The 22155-nt window shown below is 32.0% G+C and overlaps 1 protein-coding gene across 1 annotated transcript in view; it reads right to left on the bottom strand.

The window, feature by feature from the left end:
• Nucleotides 1-4579: 4579 nt before the first annotated feature.
• The window catches only part of LOC139489064 (bone morphogenetic protein 10-like), a 35749-nt gene continuing 18173 nt past the window's right edge, over nt 4580-22155 (bottom strand). The window contains exons 2-3 of the mRNA XM_071275176.1: nt 10675-11405; nt 4580-5124 (exon numbers count right to left, since the gene is read on the bottom strand). Coding sequence (XP_071131277.1) covers nt 4891-5124; nt 10675-11405 — 965 coding nt within the window. The 3' untranslated portion in view covers nt 4580-4890. The remainder of the gene's footprint in view (nt 5125-10674; nt 11406-22155) is intronic.

Here is a 22155-nt window from a genome sequence, read left to right as displayed (position 1 = left end):
TCATGGTAAACTCACTTTAACCAAAACTTTTAACGGGACGAACAAACTGTACAGGCGAATTCTCAGACCGGGAAACAATTATAATTGATCACAATATTATAGGAGGTGCAATGAATCTCCTGTTTAGGCTATAATAGGGGGGGGGGACAATACTTTTGGATGTTAACCTGTTTTTGCCTTTTTCAAGGTGTTGTTAACTGTTATCTGAGATAAATTTAAACTGTTAAGTGTTTTCAACCAACTGTGTTAACTGTTATCAGCATTTATGCATTTTTGTTAACTGTTTAGACAAAATCGAGGTGTTATTAACTTGTTAATCCCCCTCTATTATAGCATATTTAAAAAAAAATGCATTGGAACAATGGGCGATTAACGCTTGGGCCTGACTATAGATATAAGAAGATGTTGTATAAGTGCCAATGAAACAACTCTCCTTAAAAGTCCCAATTTATAAAAGTAAACCATTATAGATGATAGTGCCGTCTTCAACACGGAGCTTTGGCTCATACAGAAAAGCAAGCTATAAAGGGTCCAAAAAATACTCGACGTGTAAAACCATTCAAACGGGAAAACCAACGGTCTAATGTACATTCAATTTGGTTTTAATATCGTGTCGACGACATATCAGAAAAAAATCCAAATTCATCTCATCCTAATACATATGTTTCCCAAGAGACTTATTTTAAGGACTAAGTGTTCATTAATTTTGTTTTTTGCCATGCCCATTTGTTAATTTTGACAACGACTGACCGAAATTTTAATCGATGTTGCATTCATTAAATTTAAGTTATTTTTGTAGTATTGTCCAAATTCCAATTTAAAACTCCTTACTGTACAGTTCACAACTTGACACATTTAGAGTATCAAAGCATCATTGAATTTAGTAATCTTTTTCTTTCCAGAGATTCTTCAGTCAGATAATGTATTGTTTACTTCACAAAGGCGGGAGCTGTCTTGATGCAACATCATTAAAATATTAAAAACATGCAGACATTCATCTGATAAATGAGACATAAATATTCTCATCAGCCGTTAGATCTATTGTTATTGTTCTAAGCTAATTCTCCATGCTGCGAACCTTTCATCTATTGTTATAAGCACATAAAACATGTTTTTTGAAAATTCATCTGGTACTTCAAACTATAAACTGACTCTTATAGTCTTTATTTTTATCCCATAATGTATTTTTATGTGAAATAAAACACTCATAGGTTATAAGTAGCATAATTATATATAGGTCTAAAAAACGAAACAAACCATGCATTGCCAAGTACTTTTACATATCTTTTGAATTAACACCAGTTTTTGTATAATAGATTTGTCATGAAATCTTCCGTTTTTGTACATGTAATGTATACGAGGCCTATATAGCAGATCTGAATATTCTGGACTAGTTCAGGTAGCAAAACAAAATAACTGTTTCATTGTCACCACAAGCACGATGACATATTCGAAAATTATCATGGTTCTTCCATATCGGTTTCTTCCACATCTTTTGTCCTGTTTATTTCTCGGAGATGATTTGAACAATCTTGATGACACTTTACCGCAATGATAACCACCGATGTGGTTCCGTCTAATTAATCTAATACGAAAAAGCGCAAAATGTACAAACATGTATACATATGAAAAAGAAGATGTGGTATGAATGCCAATGAGACACTTTTTTCACAACTGACCAAATGACACAGAAATTGACAACTATAGGCTATGTTACGTATTCAACAATGAGCATGGTCAGTTATAAAAGGCCCAAGACACGCAGATTAGAAATTACCACTGCATATGAGACAAAGAATCACCCAATATTCAGATTCGACTTGAGAACTACTCCGAATTAATTTATGAAACTTCCTCTCTCACTTCGCAAAATGTTATGAAAAAATAAATCAAAACTTCAAGTTTTCTTAGATACATTTTGTACACACACATATAATCAAATTCCATCAACTTACAGAAAATCTAAAATATCAAAAAGACAAAAAATATGCTTTGTTAACAAATGAGTTCAGGAGTTTATTTAATTTTACAAATTGCCGTGTTCATCTTTGGTCGTTTTTTATACTGGTTTTGATGTTCTTGATTTATCCTCTGATTATCGTTGTTTGTTCCCACGTCGTATTTTTCTTCGTTTTTAAAACCTTTTCTTTGCAAAGAAATTGAATTTTCGGCTCTCCCTTGACACCATTTGCGAGTATGGTCTTGAGAAACGATGATAGTCCGTCTGAAGGGGACGATAAATGGCTGACCCGTGTTAAGAGAGAGCTGCAATGTATATCTCTTGCACGTTAAAGACACCCTTGTAGAGTTTGAAAAAGAGTAGGCTAACGCCGCTACAAGGCAGTACTCGCACCCGCAAAGTGGAAAGGGATTAATATAACTTGTTTCCCAATCCACTATAAACAAATTATGTTTAAACTAAAGAAACATCATGATGGCCGAAATTTTATTATCGGTTATAGCCCACATGGAGACAAATCACTGTGCCTGGAGACGCCGTTCGCACCTTGTTTTATGTAGTTCATATTCATTGGAGGAGTAGCAGGTTTTTTTAAGAGCGCAATTATTTGTTTACATTTTACCCCAAGATGGTAATCAAAAAAGGTTCTTGTGCGACTTCTGAAAACAAATTCATTATTTTAGGTTGCCTTTATCAGCTTTTAGCCATCTGGTGGCACACAAATACCTTAAATCAAGGTAGTTAAACCTGCAATTAATGTCGTTAACCCTCCACTATCGAATATCAAGCATTCTTGTTTTCAACTCCCATTTGAAAAAAATAGACGTTTTTCTATGTTTGTCATTTCTAGTTCTTTCATTTGCTATTTCAATCAATTATCACTGATTTTACATCCATATTATTTTACATACTTACTATCATAATAAAGTGCTCGCTGTAGTCTTGTGAAAGGTTATTACTAACTAACATACGCCGTAGATTTAGTTCAAGCATATCTGCTGACAAGTATATTGTGCACTTTTGCTGTTTTCTCTCAGAACTGAAGAGGTTTAATTAGTTTTGTAAATAACAATTAATTTCAAGTAGTAAAATTATGTGAAATGATTGCTATGATCTTAATGTTCAGAAAAGATAATTATGTTTTATGATAATTGTTTTATTAGTGACATATATGAATATTACGTAACACCGAATTCGTTTTATACATAAAATTACTTTTTTCATTTTTACTTTGAAATTCGTAGTATATTAGATTCAACGTAAACCATGTAATCACTAAATAAAAGCAATTGGTATTTACCAGTGACGGATCCAGAAATTTTCATAAGTGGGGGCCCACTGACTGACCTAAGAGGGGGCCCGCTCCAGTCACGCTTCATTGATTCCCTATATAAGCAACCACATTTTTTCCAAAAAAGGGGGGGGAAGGGACCTGCCCCCCCCCTAAATCCGCCTCTGTATACCGCTGTTCAATAGCACTGAAACAAATTCGGATCACAAACCGAAACCGAGGGGAAAATATCAACAACGGAACAACGGAACAACGGAAACACTTAACTGCCACTAAAGCAAACGCCAACATACAGAGAAATGGACTATTTGATAACAATTGCAATATTCCTGACTTGTTACAGAAATTTTTAAGAAGAAAAAATGATGATTTGAACCTGGTTTTATTGCTAGCCAAACCTGCTGCTTATACAGCAAAGTGTGTAAACCTTCACTTCTATAATGTTCTTATTCTTAACTCCCTGTTAATAAACTAGGAACGACTAAGACACTCGGATTCCAACTCCCTCAGGTAAATTTGACCTTTTGTATGAGTGAGAAACTCTGATTCCAACTCCTTCAGGTAAATTTGACCTTTTGTTTGTGTAACTTTTGGTTATATAGCCCCTAATGTTGACTACGTTTCATTCATTCCTGTCTTTCAAATGTTTGGTTTAAGCGTTCCTGATGAAGGTAAATTCAGAAAAACGTATAGAATGCACGAAATGTACAAAGTGTTATTTTCATTAATCATATCTGCAAACGGCCATGTACTTTTGATTGGAACAGATTGTTTGGTATTGTAGGTCTTATGTCAATAGTTGTGCATGTTCAGGACGAGGGCAAATTTAAAGTAGCTTCTACTAAATGGCTCAAACTGGAAGACGGTCTGTGACAATTTAGACTGGCACTGGAAATAGAGGTCAAGACGTAAAAATCGGCAGTTTAATTGGGAAGACATTGTTCTTGATTTCCCGCTTAAGATTAAGCGCTTTCACGGAATAAAAATGTGAAACGGGTTTACCTACCAGACCACCAAGAGAAAACACAAAATAAAAACTCATGAAATAAATAAAACAGATTGACCTTATTTTACATCAAAATTAATATGTAAAAGGAAATAAGCAGAAAAAGCCACACTATAAAATACTCAATTACACGTAATTCGTATATGTGAGTTCGAAGGACAAACATACTTAGAAGAATTTGGGAAATATTGTTGATCTTAGCTGAGATCTCAATTCGTGTAACCTGACCAAAACTGAATTTGAAAGTATAAAGATCTTACGAGGATAGTCAAATCGTGCACAAGAAACATTTAGACAGATTTATTATGTAATGTCAGAATGCTTTAGATGTTGATTCATTTAATTTACTTAAATATTATAAATTACAATTGTACATGTTCCCAATTGTTACATGTAAGCTTTGAAATGCAATATTCTTTAAATTGCTTTCATTTTATCCATTATATGTCTTATCTTAATTGAAAATCGTTTGTTGCGCAAGTCACTGCACATTTTTTGAAATCCTACATTTTCCTCATTTCCGCTTTACCTCCACTCCATGCAATCCTTTGTGAGCAGTATAAATCACTGTCTTGACTGCGATTGTGTAACAACCCGTTACGATAGAAAACATCTACGCTCTTGAGACCAAGGTCACCGACATCCACATTCAGAAACGACCATACCGTCATATTTGTATTTATAAGTAGGAACTCCTTGTTCGTCTATGTATAAAATAGAAATAGGATCAAGCTTTGTTGGAACACAGCACGCTCTGGAATATTCATCAGGATAAGCTGAATGAAGCAATCCTTTAATGATGGCGTATTTGGTAGGAGACAAATGGTCACTCAAAGGGAAATAACAACGCCCTACACATTGGTATGCCTGAAAATATTATAAATAGGTGGAATTAGATTGTTATCTTTTGAAGGATTGTGTTTGCTTAATATTACATAAATATCATCTTTTTTACTTTATACAAAAGCAACCCTATAAAAATTATATATCAAAATATTTTATTTTCTATTTTTAGAATGTAGGCCTGCGTAATACCGCAGTCCCACTAGCCCACGATCGCACTACAATCTGTGAAAAAAATGAAAATTTTGATAATCGTAGTACGATCGTGTAGATCGCAGTAAGGTCGTATCACGGTCGTGGTGAGGTCTTCAAAGATCGTGATGAGCGTGGCCAACTTTGAACGGAACGATTACATGCAGGAAGAATTGAAAGTAACAATGACGAGGGGAAAACAAATCAATTTCATCTTTTAACTTTCCATTCAAATTAAAAAGATTTGATATATTTTACGAAAATTGCGAGACTCTGAAATGTCCGCTTTTCAAATATGATAAAACATTTTCATAATATGAAACTTAATTAGCAAGAAAAGTAAAAGTTAGTCATGGATGTGTATATATATTTTTTTGCGTATGAGAGTAGATCGAGGTGAGAAGTAAACAGAAGCTGAAAACGTTTGTGTTAACTTTTATTAACTAGTTCTGAATATGTATGAAATATTAGCTACTGCATGTCAATCAACTAATTAATCAATTAACAAACTTGCCACGACAAAAACAAATAACAACAAAAATCTCGAACTCCAAATATTATTCTTACATTATAATAGGAAAGATCCTACTTATTGTTTCATCGTAAAGGAAATAAAAATAATATTGAAGTAAAACTTTACGTTACGAATTTTGGGAAAGAAAACAATGATTGTAAAATAGATCTATAAAAGTGTGTTTTTTTTTAATGCTGAAATCATAAAAAAAGAAGATGTGGTATGATTTCCAATGAGACAACTCTCCACAAGAGACCAAAATGACACAGAAATTAACAACTATTATAGGTCACCGTACGGCCTTCAATGAGCAAAGCCCATACCGCATAGTTAGGTAATCATGTCAAGTCCTGTAAGGGATATTTATTTGTATTTGTTGCACACCATTCGTGTCATGAAAGTTGTTTCTCGGTATATTTCTCGACGAACGAAGCTTAATTTTAATTGAATACCAAAAGGGTAAACGAACGACAACTCTGATTCAAGAAATATTCCATAACTCATTACAACGCATTAAGTATGTTAGATAAATTTGATACGTTAATCTTCAGTTGTAGTCAATTCTTTCGACGCCTTTGATACAACCAGCAGATACTATGATAATCAATTGCACTATGTACCTCAAAACATGTGGCAAAGCCAGACATTTCACTGGTTTTTTTTAAATTAATTGTATTTTAGCATAATATATATATATATATAATGTGAAGTGTTTGTATCAAAATTCACACATCACTTGAACTAAGAACATTTGAATGGTAGTTGTAGTCATATTTGATAGAACAGGGTCAAGCAACGATAATTATCCGTCCAGATCCTTGTTTAAATCACGATTTCTTAAACTACTCGTCTAGTGTGTCTGGAAAAAGCTTTTTTAAACCATAGTTTAAAACCTATCATATATTAATTGTATATCAACCAATGAAGTTTCAGCCTCCAAATCTTTTCTGGTGGTATGTACATTACGATAAAACATGAAAATCCCAAATGATCGTTCAAACAGAAAATAGAATGGAGCGTTTTCGGGTTCTTGTAAGCAAAGCGTGGACACAAGGATCTGCATTTAAATCAGATTGCTGTAAATAGGATATAACAAAGTCAATTAATATGCAATCCTTGAGTACATACTTCCAAATTCCAGTAGATATCAGCATTGCCATGATTGTAAATATAACAAGTACATTTGACTTTGGTCATACCTCTTTAGCATGATATATGGGAATTTTGCGTAAATATGTCGAAATTATTACCTAAAATATATCGATTTTTAAATATTACAAAAGATAAGAAGCGCACATAGCGCTATAAATCAAGACATGAATTGGCTTCGGAAGGCTTTAAGATTATAGTTTAATTTTCCAAATGGTGCATAAATTGTCCAAAATGACAGAATTATTAAGTTCAATGCATATATCACGTGTCTGCTTTCAACTGCTAATCTATAATGAACGTTTTATGAAAGTATATGATAAGAATTGATATTTATGCATTTGTTATTACGACTTATCGAAGAATTACTGCTTGATAATTGATCCAGTAAGATGTTAAACACCCAAAAACAAAAGTTAAACATCGTAAATTACCAATACGTTATTTTGTTTACAACTTATAAATATTACAGAAACTAGAACGTGCGAAACTTACAAGAAAAGATCTTTCCTGTTGTTTATTCCGGTTTTTTTTTATAAACTGTTTATAAACTTATAAACATAACAATGCCACAATTTTCTGTTTACTATAATTATGGTATTAATAGATTAAGATACATATTTTTTTTTCACAAATAGTTGTTGACAAAAGTGTTGAATAGAACTGGAAATGTTTGGGGATTACTTCTAACGACATACATGTACATAACCAATCGTAGTTTATAATGTAAAGGCAAAAGTTATATTTACTTTCTAAGGAGATCTAAGGGAGCAATCATTTAACTTCAAGGAGGAGTATGTTAACACCCCCCCACCCCCCCCCCCCCCCCCCCCCTATTTCAACGAACTTATATTTAGTGGTTCCCTATGGATGTTTCTCATTCTGTGTGAGATGGTGATATTATCCCTTTTTTCTGAAATTGATTGAATTGTGGAAAAGACTTTATAAATATGTTTTACTTCTGTCTTTTTTTGTTTGGTTTGAGCATGGAAGTATTATATAATACCTCCGTGGTTTGAGCAAATACAATATGTTTTAAAAGAAAAATGAATATATGAAAAGAGAAATTTGGAAATCCAACCACTTACGTCTACTGAAATAACCTTACTAAATTGATAAATCAAAAATATATCGTTAGCAAAACTTCTACAATGCGTTTAGTTTTTGGTATACAAAAAACTAAGATCAAATTAACTGAGGCAAGACAGTTATCTACCCTGGGTTATCTGCGTAGACTCCCTTAAGACTAAGTATAGATAGATATTTTTAGCTGTTGATCTATTTTCGTGAGAAAATAATTTCCAAATTATGAGGTAATAAAGTACAAATACATTGTCTATGAATTAATTAAAGATGTGAATCTGAAAGTTAACCAAATTACTAGACTGAGTAGTAATAGCTTTTTGATTACGGATGACTTAAAAAATCTGAGAACTTCAAAATGCTCTTGACACAGTTCGATATTATCATATTTATCTATATAGCTTTGTTGAGATACGATTTTTTTTCAATAATTTTGGTATTTAAAACTGTATGATGTTTGCTATTTTCTTTTATTCAAAATGTTTGGAACATACAACCAAGTTTACATGGTTTACATATGTTTATATTTTTATCCAACATATATATTTTCATCTAGACCATTGCATAAGACCATATATATATATATAGAACTGATTCGAAATGAACGAAAGTGTTCGCATAACACGTGTGTTGGTTTAGTTTGTGTGTTTGACTGTGTGTGTCTTTTTTTCTTTTGTTCAATCATAAAGATATTATTAACTAACTGTGTTGTCTTGAAGTTCAAGAGTTAGGTTAGATGTTCCTTCTATATATATATTTATGAAACAAATCGTAAATTCAAGGTATGAAATAAACTATATTTCTTGTGCCTCTGTTATAAACTCTTGATAGATAGTTCATTTTTGTAATGCCTGTAATCCTGTAAACAGGAGCCCTTAGTAACCCCCCCCCCCCCAAATAAAACATTTAATTTGGAGATCGATTGTTTGATCATTAGATCACTTAAATGTCAAGTAAGTTACACCATGAAAAACTAATTCTATTTTAGTTGTACAAATCAATGTTACAGTATCTTACGTTACCACGAGAGAATACCTAAAACCGGTATTATAGGAGTGCATCCATCGTTCAATAAGATATAACAGAATCATATCGGTGGGTGTGTCCAATAATCGACACGATTTCTCCCTAATTAATTAAATTATGCATAACTTAAAAACGTTATAATTTATAATTAAAATTTCCTTACTGTTAATTTGAAATATCTAAGAAGATATTTTTCTATTTCAAGCCAAACTACTACAGTACAGAAACTTGTATCAGACTTCCACGCCTTAAAAAAATACACAACAAGTAGATAATTGTTCAATTAAAATAAGTACTTGCGAATGCAAAATCTCGACCTAACGACCTCGACGATATAAAGTGAGATAGTTCTATACATTGAGCAGGCCATCTGCTATTTAACAGCCACTTATTCACGTGTCTGTCTTCAGTCAGGGATGTCGTCAGTGGATGGCTGTGGCATATCTCAAAGTTTTTTCTTATTTACACACTTTTTTGTTTATGCGAGATCTTTGATAATCACTGTTTATTTTATTCTCTATATTTTTCACACTCGACGTAATTCAGAGCTAGCTTGACATATAACATACAAAACCGTCCAATGTATAAGACTTAATGTAAACCATCTGTTATGGTTTGGTTATTTGTGACCCTTTGTTTGTTTATGTTTATGTTTTGATTATTTTTTTTTTATTTTTTTATTTTTTTTTTTTTTTATAAAGTTTTAGCATAATACTTCAACTCGTTTGCTCTTTACTTATACATCCCATTAGTGTGGGTATAATTTAAAACATGTTTGTATGCTTGTCTTTCATTTTTGCTATGTTTTTAATCTATATGGCTTTTTATGTTTCTTTGATATACATATATGACGTGGCTCTGTACTTTTACATCCCGACATTGTGTTATTGTACTGTCATGGTAATTTGTTTGTGTTTCTTGTTTTTTATATTAATTTTTGTTTGCATTTTAGTGATTATTAAGAAAATAACACAATGCTGACTGCTTTGACCTTTTTACGTAATATGTCTGTTTGTTTTATTAACGCATCGTTGTCAATATAATTGAATTTGATGCGACTGTCGTACTATTGAAGAGGTTTAGCTAGTTTTAAAACCAGGTGTAATCCAGCATTTTCTACATAAGAAAATGCCTGTACCAAGTCAGGAATATATCTATTCGTTTAATGTGTTTGAGCTTTTAATTTTGCCATTTGATAAGAGACTTTTAATTTTGAATTTTCCTCGGAGTTCAGTTTTTGTGATTTTATCCTTTTATCTATCTATCAAAGGAAAGAAGAACTTTTAAAATAAGCCATTTGTTTTACTTTACGGCAGTGTGTATTGTGTATTGCTTTATCCACTTAACAGGTATTGCTAAAGTAATCTTTTTTAAATAGTGACGAGCTCAATTATTTGTTGATAGTATTAAACAAACATATATTACAACCGTTTTACTTAAACTAGACTTACTTAAACACAACAGGGAAATGAATTGCAAAACAAAGGGTTCATTGTTTATACTACCAGTAATAATTTTTACAAATTGCCAAATATAACTTAATATAAAAAAAAATACCCGTTAAAAAAAGAGAACACTTTCGAAAATATAAAGCTAAAAGGTGTACTCACTTGATATCCATGAGGCGCAATAATCCAGTTGTCCCAATTTATATCACTGAACCTAATATACATTGGTCGTCTGTGGCAAGGAATTTGTCTCCTTCCGCGTCGTTTTACTCGACTCAAAATAGGACTATCTAAATTATCTGTTTTATGAGCACTTTTATGGTCATTATTTGAGATATGAATATGTTCGCTACTGTTTGTTAACGATTTACTAGATGAAGATATGACATTTACGGAATCCATTTCCCGTGTAACAAGTTCATGTCTTTCTGTCCGATGGAGTCCGTTAATTTTTGTTTCACTAGAAAATACAACTAAAAGTGGTTCTTTCTTATTTGCATTTTTCACATTTATATCCATATTTCCCATAGAAAAACCATGAAAAACACTTTCTATTCTTATTTCTAAAATTTGAATGATATTTATATCCGTCACCCAATGTCGCACAGCGGAAGTGACGTCAAATGTTTCCCATCCGCTGTGTCGACCATAGATATGTTTTGACTCAATCAGTCGATATCGTTCTGTATTATGGGATAGCACTTCCAAACAAGAAACTTTTCTGTCAACACCAATGTATGTATTACGGTCTTTTTCCACTAATGTAAACAGCCTCAATTCGGCTAGGTCTATAGTTTCATCAGGTGAGACACTAGTTATATTGAATACTAAAGTGTGGACTCGAGTGGCTGTAACGGAACTTTGTATCGAATTTGAATATGCTATTTGGTTATCTGGAAGTAAAAAAACGTGTAATCATGTATTAATTGAATTGTACTTATTATAAGTTAGTAAGAATAAGAAATGATAAATTGTAAAACATAAAATCACTTGTAAAAGCACTGAACTCCGAGGAAAATTCAAAATGGAAATTCCCTTATAGGCTAACCAAATGGCAAAATCAAAAGCTCAAACACATCAAACCAATGGATAACAGCTGTCTTATTCCTAACTTGGTACATGCATTTGTAAATGAATGTTGACTTTTAATGAGTTATGATGCACCAAACAGCCAACAACAACAAAACCATTAACCTATTGGTCCCTGAGGGTATTACCAGCTCAGTTAGACTTTTGCATATTCGCCTGAAACTTTGGTGTATTACATATATATATATATATATTGCCGTAAGATCCATAGCTCTCGATTTTGATAAATTTTAGATACTTCGTTGTGCTTTTGTGTAATTAAGGAAATAAATGGACACATACATATATGTAATCCTGCTTGCATATTATAAAAAGTTTTAAAGTTATAAAGGGACATAACTGAAGAACGCTAAAAGTGAGGTGATAACAGAAACGAAAAATTCAGTCTTCTTTACATTTGAAAGGGAGCAAAACTCTAGAACAGTAAAAGTGACACCTCAAAAATTCAAACTTGATCTGTATTTCAGTGGTAATAAACATATATTATTTATTGGTTAAATAACAATTGGTTGAGGCTAAAATATGTTTGAGAGCGAAAACGAAAAATTCAGCAATATTTTTCATTTGTAAAGGGGCATAAATCTTACAGCGACCTATTTACAGCATCATCATTTAGACTCGGGTGGATAGTCGTCTTAAAGGTAATCACATAACATCATTTTGATATCAAACTACATACTAGTTGATCCAACGCTTATACCAATACCTTTAGAGTTGCATATTGAGACGCGTATGACAAATGGATAAATAGGATATCATCACAGCTGTATGGTTAAAGATCCGAAATTAAGCCTATTGTTTACAATCTATTAAAAGTTTTATTAAAAATGCTAAATAATTATCTTTCAGCATTTTTGATAGAAGAAAAAAAACTTTTTACTGGCGATATATTTGATACAGATGCCCGATAAGACAACAATAAAGCATTTAATTTTGTGAATGCATTTGCTGATAAGGTAAAAGCATTATTATAAATAGAAACATATTTAATAATCATTGCATTTGTCATTTATAAAAAAAATGCTAATCACGTTTCAACACAATGAACATTATAGTTACAACCCACATATATAAACCTACAAAGCAGAAAAATAGATCTGTTTTATAGGGTAAAAAACCTGTTTACAAATACTGGTATCTCTCAATCTAATGATGTAAGATGTTACAAAGTGATTGTATATTATGTTCTAAATGTTGAATGTCTTGCTAAGTTTATATTGTCGTATTTTATTAAGTGCTAAAAAATGGTAAACTTGATGATTGGGCTCAATAAATTAGGTTCATCGTCCTTTGTTTTATTTTGTTTTACAGGAAAATGTTATGAAAACATGTGAAACTATGAAAACGCCTTTTTTGATCGGTTTCTGTTCCTTTGTTTCAAGCAAATACTTCATGCAAATTTGGCAAGAACAATAAATGCAACAATAGAATACCGCTGTTCAAAAGTCATAAATCGATTGCGACAAAAAACAAACAATTTAAGCCACTTAAAAAATATAGAAGATTAAGAGAAAATGCAAATTTGTCTTGTGTCAAACAAGGGATCTACGGTAATCCCTCAAATGGTTATAGAATGGTTATTGTAGTATATATTGTGACACCCTACCAGCACAAGATATCGGGTTAAACGTCACCATAATGACAGGACGGAGCAGTGTGTATAATTATCCCACACCGACAAATAGAGAACTCTCTTTACTTTTTGGTGTAATATAGCCGGGTAGTAGTCCTGTGTATCCTGATTATCAAAGAAACAACAACCCAACCAAAGAGCAGATAACAGCCGAAGCCTTCAAGGCCACCAATGGGTCTTCAACGCAGGAAGTATATAATCGTCTCCCCTTTCCATCGGGTTTAGGATTACTCTTTTAAACCAATAGTCTGTGTTAGGTTCTTTTATGAATCTATAAGTGCGCAGATATAAGTAAATCAGTGATTTGCAATTGGCAAAACTTTGAAAGAGAAAAATACACTATAAGGAACTAGGACACAAAACATTATGACCGTTTGAACCCGTTTGTATCTATATTTGCAATTAGTGCATCTAGCTATTACGGAGTGCATGATTCGCCTAATAAAAATACTTAGGCAGCAACCATTTGATTTTCTGGGGGGGGGGGGGGGGGGGGCTATGGTTTTTTTTTTGAAAAAAAAGTTTGTTTCCAGTTTTTGGAGAAAAAAATAATTTGTTTTTGATTCTGAGAAAAAAAGATTGTTTGTTTCACCCTCAGCTGCCACTATATGTAATGCTAAATTTGAAAGAAAAAAATTGTTTTCAACTTGTCGCGAAAAAAATAGATTGTTTTTCGCCACATATTTGTCCAGAAAAAAAAACCATAGCCCCCCCAGAAAATCAAATGGTTGCTGCCTTAACACACTACATTAGTGTATGGAATTTTTTAAAGTTTCAAAATAAATTGGAGATAGGGTTCTCGGCTGATAACAACGAAACGAAATTGGTTCTGACTAATTGCGTTAAAGTTATCGGGGTTTTGTCTCTTTGACACATCCCCCATTGCCATTCTGACTTTTATATTGCATTGTGTGATGAATTTTAAGAATTTTGTAGGACGGTAATGTCTTTTTTGCGTGTAATCAACAAACAACAAAGGGTGTTTATGATTATCTGGTATGTAACAGCAGTGGTTATTGAAATTTGAATTTTTATTGCCATGAAAATTAGAAAAACTTAGATAAATCGTTACTTTAATCCTAGGTAAAACGTATTAACCATAATAAAACCGATAAGCCATCATAAATTTGAACTAGGTTTGATGCCAGCATTACGTTAACATTTAGAAAAGTTTTAATGTGTTTTTGCCATACCAGGAATTTCATCTCTCTTGATCTCTATCTTGGATCAGTCCTTATTCAACATGCACTTTTTATCTAGTGGTACTCACAATATCCTGATTTTATTCTAACCAAAAAACAATATAATACAAGGACAAAAGACACAAAGTGCCGACAATAGAGTACTTTCAGTTTCTGTAAGCTTGGTCATAGCCTATAAGTACCAATATTGTTTTCCCAGACTAACGTATCAATCAGTACATTTACAACGGATTTAGCGTAAGGACGTCATATCAATCGGAGAAAAGCATTACTTTTTGAATATCTAGTTTAGCCCTCTTGTTCAGCTGATGATCTTAACGACGTTTACGTCACATGCGTGTACTTGTAGTCATTCCAAAAAATTATACCTGCTGTAGATCGCACATCCGCTGCTTTTCAAACACATGCGTGTACTTGTAGTCATTCCAAAAAATTATACCTGCTGTAGATCGCACAGTTTCAGTATGGGGAAACATCGACAAATATTTGGGTAGGTACAAATATCATTAAACGTTTAAAATTTCAATAAAACTGTAATAAGTAGACCAGCCCTGTCTTTGATTTTTATGTTTGATATGAAATATCTATTGATTCATGTAATTACCAGGTGTTTCTTATCTTTTTAACAGCAGTATATTTGTAAGGCAACGCTTATACCTATATCTTTACTTTTGTAAGATCAATAAGTTAATTATTACTATACTAAATAAAAATATGGAATTGAAATGTTGAGGGCGATGGCATTCGAATATTATCTGTACTTTTCGTACATACAAGCAAACGTTATCAAAATTGAAGCTGAACTAATTAAATAATCAATAACACAATTAATTCATTTCAATAGAAAGTAATTATTTTATGAAAATACTTAGTATAAAATGCAGTAAGTTTTAAATAAAAATTGACAAATATACTCAGAAAAAGGGCCAAATAAGGTTCATGTCAAATAAAAGACAGACATTACAACGCTGTCAAAATAGCGCTGTCAAAATAGTTATCAAAGGTACCAGGATTTTAATTTTAATACGCCAGACGCGCGTTTCGTCTACTTAAGACTCCTCAGTGACGCTGAGATCAAAATAGTTATAAAACCAAACAAGTACAAAATTGAAGAGCATTGAGGACCGAACATTCCAAAAAGTTGTGCCAAATATTGCTAAGGTAATCTATTCCTGGGATAAGAAAATCCTTAGTTTTTCGACAAAAATGCGAAAACTGCGAACAGACCATCAACAATATATAAATTAACAAACTCTACACCGAAACTACATGCACACAGTTGTTCTAGAAGAATAAAAAGTTTATATGATGGGACCAATTGTTGTAATCATTGACAGTCAAAGTATTGCTTTTATCAAATCACAATCACCAAAAGTAAAAAGAAATCTCTCGTTAGCAATTATTGAATAATATATATACTTGTAACACATAATATACTTCCGTCTGGGGTTTACCTAAATGCTTTGTATGTTTTGTGATTCAAGTGTGACTAAAAATTAATTTAAGGTGGTACCCAACACTTTCACTAAAATTAATTTGGCTCGTTTAAATTTCATAAAATTTTGACAAAGTATATACTTTGTCTCTTTACAAAAATATAAAAATTTCAAATAATTTGAACCAACCGTTTTTTCAGAGAAAAAAAATACACTGGTTATATAGCAGTTTGACAAATACTAATTTTGATCATTTAGAAGCTTAATATTCCGTAAACAACACAACGTAATTAAAACGTTTAGCTGATTTTACAGAGTTATCTCCCTGTAGTGTTAGGTACCATCTTAATCTTTCACTAAAGTATAGAAGAGAGATGAAAGATACCAACGGGAAATTCAAACTTAGAAGTCGAAAACAACTAACAATGTCATGAGGAAATAACCGTAAAACATCAGGCGCGGATCCAGGGGGGGGGGGGGGGGGGTTCCGGGGGTTGGCTGGATCCGCCCCTGAACATTATATATTTAAAATAAAACATCTCTAGTCCATCAACATTCAAATGTAGTGTTTTTTTAGGACTGTTGAAAACACAAGAAAACTGTTTCAAAACGGTATTGCATAACGATAATTGTATTGTTTCGATGTTTAAATTAGAAAGGAACGTATGTCATTTACGGGGTTATGGACTGCACGTCGTCATTTACAAGTACAGGAGCTTGCATTCCCAATAATAATAGATTTACAAGTAACAATTTTGATAGATTTCTTACTGAGTCAATAGAAACAGTTAATAACAGTCCACACACACAATAGTGGTATAAAGATATCAATACCGATAATGATTTGAATGCGATCATATTTTTATATAAAGTACTTTTGACATTCTAAAATACACCTGGGTATGATTAACCCCTCATAAGACGACAGGATATTTCCTTTAACAGGTGCTTATAGTAATAAACTTTTAATATCCCCGAACAAAATTTAAAACATATAAGAACAAGATAATGAATTGAACTACTTGTACCCTCGAATGATAAGTTGTATTATTTTCAATTATAGAATCAACTTGCACGGAATTATATCTTTTGATAAAGTTAATAGTAGTTAATATTATTTTACTTCAAAGGAAAGTGCCAATAAGATCTTGATAATTGTAATAATCTACTTATTGAATTTCTAAAAAATGCTTCCAATTTTACTTTACATATGTTTAAAATAGAATATTTGCAGATGTTTTGGATAGGACAACCAACCTTATTACAAGTTGAGGATTTTGAGAAACCGTAATTTCATCTCGCCACTTATTTGCAGTGATAATAAAGTATTGAAATAAAGTCAACACATATTTTAGGTACTTTTTTTGATAAAATACTTAACATTGCAAATAGCGACCGCTGTGATGAATAGAAAACTAGTTTATTTCACATTGGATTAACGTGTTGACCCTCATTGTCATTTTCTAGATGTAAGTCAAGATATGAGAGAGAAAAAAAACTGTACGACAAAAGAAATGAGGATTTCAGATTTTCAATTATAGCTTTCAATTTCTATGCAGCAACAATCCAAAAGCGCCTGCATAAAAATTTGTTTTGTAGTTACGATTAAAACAATTCATGTGAATTTCATTCCAAGGTTCTAATTCCTTGCCTAGGTTTTTTCCTAACTTCTGGTCTGTTACTTTTTTTTATGTTTTTTTAAATAATTTTGACAGCTCTTCGACGTTTGAGGTAGATTTCTAATTTCCATTTTTTTCCCTTTCAACATCGCTGAAGAGACATTTAATGTTAAAACAAGCATCTGGTGCAGTAATTTTTGTACCGATAATGTAATTGATGGGGACATATATATCGTTGGAAAACCCCTCTTTTATCCTGGGTTGGAACCCTCTTTTTGAAAATGGTTGGATCCGCACCTGGTATACGCTTGATATCTGAAAGACATCGTTGGTGAAGTAAACGTCTTCACAATACACGAACGTATCATAGATACTAGGATTACTAATTGCATGGGCCATCTTATTTCTGAAGGCCTTTTTTTATCGTAAATTCTTTGAACACTACAACTTCTTTGGTTGTAATAGATATAATTATTTTACTTTTTTTTGCAATATATATTTTTTTATAAATAATATCGATGTCATTCTGCTCTTATAACACATCAATAAGAAAAGAAAATAGATGTACATTAACAATATATGTTTTTCTGGCGTTAATTATATAGATGAATCCCCATGATTTAGCAATGCGTGGTTGAATCAAAGTTAATTATGCAAATGAAAGCAAGATCGTTAAAGGCTTTGTCATCTGTCAAAGCGTTTAAAAGTCAGATTATCAACACATACTGTTTCTTATGAAGTTGTAAGAATATCTGACGTCCATACTGGAATCATCTTTGAATGAATGATTGAACAACCTTGATGTTATCAACTGAATAAAACGATAATTAAATGATGACTTAATACTGATTTCACAACAAGTTCATATCCCACTCTTAAAAGTGACCTTGTGAGTGTGCTTCAACATAAGATAAAAGTGAGCTAAGGTTGGAACATAACATCAACATTTGCAAACCGAGCATACCTATAAAGGCAATAGTAGTATAACGCTGTTCTAAAGTCATAAATCGATTAAGAGAAAAGAAATCCGGGTTTCAAACCAAAACACATCACCTATAGGAGGAAAACAACGAAACAACAGAAACACTAAAGTGCAACAAAAAAAAACCAAACAAAAATGTAACACACACAGAAAGTGTAAGTGTGCTTTAACATAAGATAAAGAAGTGAGTTTGGATTGAAACATTACATCAACATTTACAACCGATCATGAACAATAAATACAACGTATACTTCATCTGAAGTGGCGTCACGGACCGATACTTGAACTGAAGTTGCGACACAAACTGATGCTGGCTGGACAATTCCGTAAGTCAAGGAATACGTCCATGTAAATTGTTTAACTCTTATCTTGCAGGCGTACGCGTCTTTCAGTTTTAAACAAAATAAAAGGTCCATATTTCGATTTTTTTTTTAACAAAGACAAAACGATTTATTCCTGTTTTTAAACATAATGATGCAAATGCCGTATTGACTTCTTTTTTTTCACCTTTTCAGCAGTATTCTATTTTTCATCTGTAAACTGGCTTGAAATAAAGGCAACAATATAGTAAACTGGTGTTCTAAAGTCATTACTCAATTGAGAGAAAAGGTGTCATACCACCAATTACTCCCTCAAATTTAGAACGTGTATGTGAAAGTAGGCCTACTCGGACAAAAAAAAGTGCATTTGATGTCATTGTTCACCTAAACTAACTTACAAATTTGCAGAAATGAAAGTTTTGTTGAAAGAGAAATATATTAAGACCATTTTGAGCCAAAATTTACCTGTCTATGAGTTTGCATTAAAAATTGAGGATTAATGCGCTCCATAGTATACTAATTTAAGATTTCCAGAAAACCAGGGGTTATTTTTAGGGGTACCTCCTTTCGGAATCTCTCTGCTTTCTTATATGATTTTGAATGTATGTTGAAAATTGGCATGCAGAAAGGTGACACCTGTACAATTCAGGATATACCTAGTTTCTATGAAGTTAAACTTAAGGTAAAATATTTAGAAAGCTGTGAAAATTGCAAAATTTGGTTGAACAGATACGGACTTTTAATTGGTGGTATGACACCTTTAAGCAAAATGCGATGAAACATCAAAATCAGAAAACAATTGTTTTTTTTTTTGTCTTAACTGATCATTTGAGATAATAGTAGCCACATTTCAATCTTTTTGTGGGCAAAATGTCACATATTGCAAATTTAGAGCCTAAAACTTGAGTTTGTCCTATTTTTAGCTTTTCCCATCCTGACAATATGCTTTTATATAAAAAATGTCCTAAATAATGTTATAAATGCACAGAAAGTTATTCTGTGGTGTTAAACATTGAAACATAAGTTGTTTACTACCCCCAAAAAAATTTTGTCATGCAGATTTAATGAAATTATTTGATTTTTACCCCTTATAGCATTGCGTCATACTATGTACTTGGCAGATAGCATAGCCTAATGTAATCACTGCAGAAACTCACAAAAGCACCATTTATTATTCCTAATGAAATTTTTATATCTTAAATTTTATTAACTGATGTAAATAAACACAGTTAAATGACCATGACAGCACTTTTGATCAATTTGTAGTACTTTACTGACACCAGATGAAAAAAGGGGGGTCAATATTCCTTGACACTTCAATACCTTGGATTTTTTTACTAAATTCATTGCAAAAATTGTTGGAAGTCTTTAAAGAAGTAGAACAAACAAGAAAAAATCAGCAAACAATGATCTTGATATTGAAAGTTTATGTTCCTGTAGCCCAAAATGAAATTTTCAAGTATTTTCTTTAAAGTCATACATTACAGTCACTTTAAATTGAGCTGTGAAATTTTTATTATAAGTCGCATAATGCTCAGATAGGCTGTTTTTAACTACAAATTGACTAAGGATTAAGAATAAAGCAAAATAAAAGATTTCTAATCAACTTTTTTGTCTCTTTAGGTGTCATACCACCAATTACTCCCTCAAATTTAGAACGTATGTGAAAGTAGGCTTACTCGGACAAAAAAAAAGTGCATTTGATGTCATTGTTCACCTAAACTAACTTACAAATTTGCAGAAATGAAAGTTTTGTTGAAAGAGAAATATATTAAGACCATTTTGAGCCAAAATTTACCTGTCTATGAGTTTGCATTAAAAATTGAGGATTAATGCGCTCCATAGTATACTAATTTAAGATTTCCAGAAAACCAGGGGTTATTTTTAGTGGTACCTCCTTTCGGAATCTCTCTGCTTTCTTACATGATTTTGAATGTATGTTGAAAATTGGCATGCAGAAAGGTGACACCTGTACAATTCAGGATATACCTAGTTTCTATGAAGTTAAACTTAAGGTAAAATATTTAGAAAGCTGTGAAAATTGCAAAATTTGGTTGAACAGATAGGGACTTTTAATTGGTGGTATGACACCAAAACAAATCCGGATTACAAACTAAAAATTATCGATATGTGGTAGTGTGGATTTTTATCATATTAATCATTTAAATATTTTATAGGTTTTATAGGTTAGTCCGAGACACCATTAATTATATTCTTTTATTTACAGAGTAGTTTACTTAAGTTTATCTTTATTCTATTGATTGCATATTCATTGCCTTCTTAGTATTCATTATTCATTGATTGTCTATTTATTGCCTACTTAGTATTCATTATTCATTGATTGCCTATTCATTACCTACTTGGTATTCATTATTCATTGATTGCCTATTCATTGCCTACTTAGTATTCATTATTCATTGATTGCCTATTCATTGCCTACTTAGTATTCATTATTCATTGATTGCCTATTCATTGCCTACTTAGTATTCATTATTCATTGCCTACTTAGTATTCATTATTCATTGATTGCCTATTCATTGCCTACTTAGTATTCATTATTCATTGATTGCCTATTCGTTGCCTACTTAGTATTCATTATTCATTGATTGCCTATTCATTGCCAACTTAGTATTCATTATTCATTGATCCATAAACTTTAAGAGGAAAACAAAGGAACCCCAAACTTTAAAATGCTGCTGTTTGAATAATAATAAAACAAACTCTTAAGATACTTAAGTAAAACGTCCTCTTGAAACTTGATTCAAAACAAATTGTCGAAATATTTTATTTTTATTTACAACGCATTCAGTCACACTTACATAATATGCAGCAAATTGCAATGGAATAAGCTAAACTAATTCTGATAAAACATCAAACTGAATGGAGATTACACAATATTGTAAATGATATAAAATTGGATAAGGATAGACTTTTCATAATTCAACTGAAGATAAATTACTACAGGATAAATTTTATGTTTCTACAAATGTTCGCTGCTTGATTGTTTAATCATCTTCAAAGCACATTTGTATCTGTAGTAATTGTTTAATAATGATATATCAAATTATTGCAAAATTATTAGAAATATTAAAAAGCACAAGCCCTAGTTTTTTGGCAATAAACTTTAACAAGTCGTAAGAAAACACTTCAATTCTGATTTTGGAAAATCCTGCATGCATAGCAGAGATGCCTACTTCGATCTTTTCAGAACATAATAACTAGGGAGTCAAACCGGTACAAGTTCAAGTACCGTACAACAAATCCGAGTTATAAACTAAAACATAGGGAAACACATCAACTACAGTGGTATAAGAGAAAAATTCAAAGTAAAACAAAATGAGATACACCATTTTCAAAAGCTT

Source organism: Mytilus edulis, chromosome 9, assembly GCF_963676685.1.
Source record: "Mytilus edulis chromosome 9, xbMytEdul2.2, whole genome shotgun sequence".
NCBI lineage: Eukaryota > Metazoa > Mollusca > Bivalvia > Mytilida > Mytilidae > Mytilus > Mytilus edulis.
This window is presented reverse-complemented; position numbering and strand designations above follow the sequence as displayed.